The sequence below is a fragment of the Athene cunicularia genome, assembly GCF_003259725.1.
Source record: "Athene cunicularia isolate RWA chromosome 6 unlocalized genomic scaffold, athCun1 chr6_part1, whole genome shotgun sequence".
In the NCBI taxonomy this organism is placed as follows: Eukaryota; Metazoa; Chordata; class Aves; order Strigiformes; family Strigidae; genus Athene; species Athene cunicularia.
Window position 1 is genome coordinate 4,563,535 of NW_020799105.1, and position 6,406 is coordinate 4,569,940.

At 42.7% G+C, this 6,406-nt stretch overlaps 1 protein-coding gene across 2 annotated transcripts in view; it reads right to left on the reverse strand.

Annotated features, from left to right (window-relative positions):
* The window catches only part of PIK3AP1 (phosphoinositide-3-kinase adaptor protein 1), a 48,306-nt gene that overhangs the window by 37,721 nt on the left and 4,179 nt on the right, over positions 1 to 6,406 (reverse strand). For both annotated transcript variants that reach the window (XM_026850961.1, XM_026850962.1), the window contains exon 2: positions 350 to 766. In XM_026850961.1, coding sequence (XP_026706762.1) covers positions 350 to 766 — 417 coding nt within the window. The remainder of the gene's footprint in view (positions 1 to 349; positions 767 to 6,406) is intronic.

Genomic DNA, 6,406 nt, shown 5'->3' on the forward strand with positions numbered 1-6,406 from the left:
TTAGTGGTGTTTGAAAGGGAGATAAAAACTGTAGTTTATGCAGGGTACAATATTTACAGGCAGAACTTCAAAGATATCCAGTTTTCGATTTGCATTCAAAACCAGGCACCTAAGATAACTCCAAATTCAGAAGTTCTCTATGAGTCACTGGTAATCTCTCATGAATTAGGGACCAATTGATCAGGCATAGAGATACTGGCTTGCAAAACTTCCTAGTTTACAAGGGCTGTGCAATTTGTTTTAGTTTTCTATTTCAGTAAAACATGTGACCAGTGTTAAAATAAGGATAAACAATATCAGGCATCTTCCTCCTCCAACCCCTCACCAAGAAGCACAGCTGCTACCTTACCTTCTGAAATTGCCTTCTTGACAGCTGCAAGGTAAGCATCAGGCTCATCATCATTTGTGAGTTCCTGCCACTGAGACCAATCCTTGAAAAAGGTCACATAGTCATCACAGTCCGTGACACCGCAGAACAGCTTCACTACTTTGCACGGGGGCCATAAAGCTTCCTGAAGGCTCTGCAGGACAGGAGGGAGATAAAAATTCTGCACCAGCTCAGCAGATAGCAAAAGGATGATACTCCGACTTCTGCTGAATAAGTCCAGCTCCTGGTGGGAGATGGCAGACCCGCCTTCCAGCTGGTAGCTCAGAATCCGATGCTTTCGAACATGCCGAGTAAAGAGGAAGAGGTTCTGGAGGTACTGACACCATTCAGTGGCGTCACTTGCATACACAATGAGCACATCATATCCTCCAGGGGTTTCTGTACGGGTGCAAGATGATCACAGGGAGGAGGATTAAATTCAAAGCAAGAACTGGCCCACAGCTTTACAGCAAAAACCCCACAGGGCTGTCCCTATAATTCACGTCAGAAGCTCCAAAGCACTTCAAAAGAATGGTAGATATATCCAAAGTGAGGTGTTCACAGCCACAGAGCAGTTCTAAGGGAGATTGAATTCCTCTTGCACTTACCCCACTAAAATTTAAGTAGTTTTTTCATTCTCAGAAACCTTTCTATGAAGAAGGGGATTTCCTATGTAGTTTCAATTGAAACAAACCACATGTGGAGATCTACAGATTTAAAACATGTTGATAGGAAAAAAACCCACATAAAAACCTGACCTCCAAAACAAACTAGCTTTAAAAGGAGAGCTCACCTTTGTACATGAAGTTAAATAATTTTCACCAATTATAGGGTTTCTGCAACACAACTGCAGACCATTACATGCTTAAGCAGAGCATACACTAAACATAGCACATGTAAAACAAGAAAGGCCTTTATTTAAACAAGGTCCCACAACACTTACAGGAAGTCACTATGTCTTCCATGGTGTTAGACATTTGCTTTCACTGCAGCAGAAAGTAAACTGCCTGCTAAATATGCCTGCAACTGGAGAGTACACCAGCCCCAGTACTCACAGCACAACAATTCTGTCATTCAGGCTTCAGACAGTTTGCAAGCCGTGTTAAGGGTCCTTCTCCCAGCACTGTCGTCCAAAGGTTTCACCACTATTTTGGCACAACAAAGCCTCTCTCTTCAGAGGAAAAGAACTAATACAATAGCAGTGGCCATAACACAGCCCAAAATACGCTCAAAGTTGACTTACTCTGTAATTCTCTAGAGACAGCTCCTACCTACACACCTGTATTTCTGGGCTTTGAAATGAAAACACTCTTAAAACTGTTTCCAGCTTGCTAAGAAGATCACATGCAAATTGAACCAGTATCACATGATGCAATGGTCTCCCACCAATCTCAAGAAAACTTGTAAGTCTAAATTTAATCTTCATTAACCTGTGAAGAAGTTTACCCAAATTTGAGGATTACAGCTCTGGTCCCATGGTAAATTTCATTGCTGTGCATTACAGATCTTATTAGTAAATTGTAGTCTTCTAACTCCAGTTTGACTCTTCAAAAGTGTCAACACTGCAGCCCATCTCCATCCAGAAGCAAGCAAACAAAAGCAGATTTTTCTAATTAAAGTAGAAGGCAAATGCCTACAATTTGGCAAGCCAAAAAGAGCATCTGAATAGAGTGAATTTACCAGAATTGAAGGTGACAGTTTTGCAGTCATCTCATTAAAATTCAACAGCCTCCAAAGACTCCATTCTCTCACCCTCCCCAGACCTTCATTAAGAAATGAAGGCTGAAATGATGTCTGGGCTACGGTACCCCAGCTCTAAACCATATAATTACCAACTTTAAACTGTAGCTGAGCGGAAGTTGTAGAGTTGAGAAATGCGGAGATGAGCTCTGTACTCACCAATAGCATTATAGTTACCTGCAGAAATGAAGTCTCTACCAGTGAAAGGATGATGTCCTAGCCATAGAGAACAGAGACACTGCAGTTCAGCAGCATTCACTAGGATCGCTGCATGTTTCTGTGTGAATACAGCTCCTGAACCCCAGATGGAGGCTGCAGGTAGGAAACCATAGAAGACAGCATTCTCCATGGAGGGGATCCAGCAAACTCATAAAGCAGACAAACGGACCCAAAGCCTTGGGACAAGCTAAGAGTGGAGAACTGCTGTGAAAAAAGATGTCTTTCACACCAGTGAAAGAACACCACTATCACCAAAATATTGCTTCTGGGCGAACACCACCTGACAAAGACGACAGAATCACATGAGCAGAAACAGGAAAACCATGCAGAATTCAGGAGGTCAGTTGTTTTATTCTAGAAAGGGAGGAGTACCAGAGACTTCTGCTTCCAGTACCACGTGTTGACTTGCAGGCAACACAGTGGGAAAGGGCAGCACAACTGTCTGCCAAGAACAGAGCCCATGCAGGCAGCACAGCCAGCCGAGCCCAAGCTCATCAGATCAGAGACACTGCAACGACTCTCTGAGGTGTGCCCAGGGCTCCTAAAGTCCTACCTTGGCACTCTCTGGGAGAAGTCCCACCTCTGGACTCTGGGAAAAGTGGCAGCGGCTTCCAGGCATTTTAATGTTCTGTAAAACGGAACACCTAATCCTACCATGCTTTTTTAAAAAGAGCACAGCTTCCGTAACTAAACCTGTTAGCAAACAGGCCCTTCTCCTGTCTTTCAATGAAAGGAAGCAGCTGTGCTTGGAAAGAACAGAGGGTGGGGGAGCTAGTGATTTTAAACGTGCATTGCCTGTAGGGGCACCAAGTATCCAAGAAGCCTCCCTTCTCCCATACGTAGCTGAAACCCACAAACTTGACAGACTCTCTGCAAGTTCCGTCAGCATTTATATAACCAGGGACAACGTCACCCAGAGCAGTGTAGCCTCTGCATCCAGTAGGAGGGAACTTCACCTAGTGTTTAGGAAAGGTACTGATTCCCTAGATAGCACTGCTCTACCAGCACGGCATTTCCCTACCAGCTCTCCTCAGGCCCTCTTACCTCAACTCCTGTAGCATTTTACACTTCTATAATAAACTGAGGAACAACGCGTTTAAAAGGAGAACTGAGAAATAAAGTTACTGACTCCACTTTTAGAGCTAAGGAAACTCTATGTTCATAAGCAAAAAAATACTGGAAGTGGGTCCTGAAGGGCTAAATATGCTTAAGTCAGCAACGGGACTGTCCCAAAGAAAATTAAAATCTAGAGATAGTTTCAATTGCAACATCAGCTTTTAAAAGGTGGATGACACAAGATTCTCTTTCCTGGATCATGCTATTATTTTTCCAACCAAATACCTCCCTTTGCAGCACCAACTACTGTCCAGTCCTCAGAGAAAAGGGTAATAAATGGAGAATACAGAAAGTTTCGGGGTGTTTTTCCCACAACTCTTCACACATCAGTTACAGAAAAACTCACAGAGCACACTTTAAAGTACAATGTATACTCTGCCTATTGTGCACATATAAGGAAATCCCTAGGTGAACACTACGCATTTTATTTCTATAAACTCTGACCTTAGATGGATGCCATGACAATGCATTTGACAGGCTGGTTTCGGAAAAACAAACACAAGGAATCCTTCAGTTCAAGTACAAAAGATATGAACAGTATAAGCAATAGCAAGATAAAGAAATATTTGTGCCAGCCAACCATTCCAAAAACCTTTCACACTCTCAAGTGTAATCTAGTTAAAATTTTAACAGTACCTCATTTTTGCATTCCTGAACTTAGGGTATGAAAGTCACTTTTGCCTCCGTTTACAGTATGTCAGCACTATAAATATTTCAGGTCATGTTTAGCTATTTATTTCATAGAAATACATCCAGGTGCGGTTCTGTTGCAGTTTGCAATGACAAACCATAACCTTTGGACTCCTTTCCAGCTGTAACTGTTTCATCAGTGCTTAGTTGCACACTCCATTATACAGCAATGATAAAAGACTGATGAGTTTACAAACTAGTAGTGTAGAAATACCTAAGACCTCTAATTGAGGTGGAAGGCCCACAGACTAAATAGCATGGAGACAGAACATGATACAAAGCTTTTCCCAGCTTATAAACTGCATGCAGAATGAAAGTGGATGAAGCAATTCCATCAGGCCCATGGCAAGAGAATAAAAGTATCCTATAGTGATACAGTATACCATGCCTTCATAGTCCCTCTCTGAGAAGTGAACAAATCAGGCTCAATAGTGAGGTGACACTCTGAATTCAGAGCAAACATGGGATAGTAGTTTATGGCCATACTGTAAGGTTCTGATTACCACTGAAACAGGGAAAGAATACTGCAGGAAGCTGGTATATCAGCTCTGGGCAAGACTACATCTTGCCCACTTAACACTTCCCAAACTCGAATCAGATGTTATCAACTATTATTACCTATTATTTAATTCTACAAGCCAATTGGTTAGACTTTTTTCAATTTACAGATCATAAATAATTTTCCATTGTTCTTGTGGGTCCCATAAAGAAAATTCAGGACCTCTACTAACACACAGCTTTCCTGTGACATCTTTTACATCCCTAAGTAGACCATGACTTCTCATTGTCCACAAACTGGGTAAAAAGCTGACTGACAAATCCTGTACTCCAACTCAGATGATCATATGCAGTAGCAAGCAGATCTATTTTCATCTGCTAGATCAAATCCACCTCAAATTCTGACTAAATGAAAAAGTGATACATAGCCTGTTCTCAGTGTACTTTGGAATTTGTGTGTATGGAGGACACACAAATATGGCAATCCAAAACACCAATCCTTCATAGAGGGGGATCCACTTCCGATGAAAGACAATTGCTTATGATATAAATTAAACCCAACTCAAGGTGTCTTAATAATCAAATTCTTAAAAAAAAAAAAAAGAGTGCTTCTAAGAGGTGTTAGAAGCTGCTGGTGGGCCATTAACAGAAGTCCTCAGCACTTTTCATATTTCAGTGTCTGAAGTGTGTGTATTTAAGTGATGTATGAGGAAATGAATGCATTCTTTGCTCAGCTGGAATGCATAACAAAGTAACAGTGATCACATGCAATTAACTGTTAACATCCTAGTGAGACCTCTCACTGACTGGAATAGAAAACCTTTGCTATATTTAAAAGTGCTGCAGACAAGAAAGAGGAAATAGCAGAATCAAAGTAGTTAAGTTCTGTGAACCAAACTTCAGTGATAGGAACATTAGATTTGCATTATGATATGTGAACCTAAAGTTGTTGTACTTTTATGAGTTTCTGTGAAATCACCTTCTGTTTATAAGGAGAAAAGTAGTTTTGTCCACGAGTCCCCTGAGGCCTCCATTTATCTTATTTTTACATCACAAGGAGATACGCTCGGATACACTAATGTTGCTTCACAGCCTGAGAACGGCACGTTTTTCCTTTTTTAGATAAAACACGTATACTTCCCTGCAGGGAGGGGAACTTGCAAATTGGGCACTAGCAAGACTTACACAATATGAGCTAAAACCCTCTCCCCCTGGAGTCCGCAGTTCTATTCTAACCACCCTACACATACGGTATCTGTAAGATTTTCATTAATGGCAACCTAGCTCAGTTTGATTTGTGATCCCCTGCCACTGTGGCAAGGGGCATCAAGTCATAGCCAAAAAGGAAGTATGCAAATACAGGGGGATAAAGCAGTATTTATCAAGAACCGACTTCCCTACAAAACATCACAGAATAACATATAGGTGGTAAAGGCTGAGCAGGGACATATTCCTCCACAGAATACCCTGCCTCAGAGCTAGCTGAGCTGCCAACCCTAACTAAGCACGCTAAACACACGGGAGAGAGCTCAAGCCAGGTGAAGCAAGAAAAGTCAGAAAGCTCAGCAACCTGGCTGCAAACAGAGGAGCCAGCGCTGCTCTGAAGAGCCCCGGGGCTCCCCTCACCTCGGGGAAGGGACCCTCCTTCTCCTTTCCCCACCAGCGGCGCGCCAGTGGCGAGCAGAGCGGCACAGCAGCACCGGCCTGCAGGCGGGAGCGGGCAGCGAGCCGCGCTCCGCTCCCTTCCCGCTTACCGGCGCCAACGCGCGGAACAGC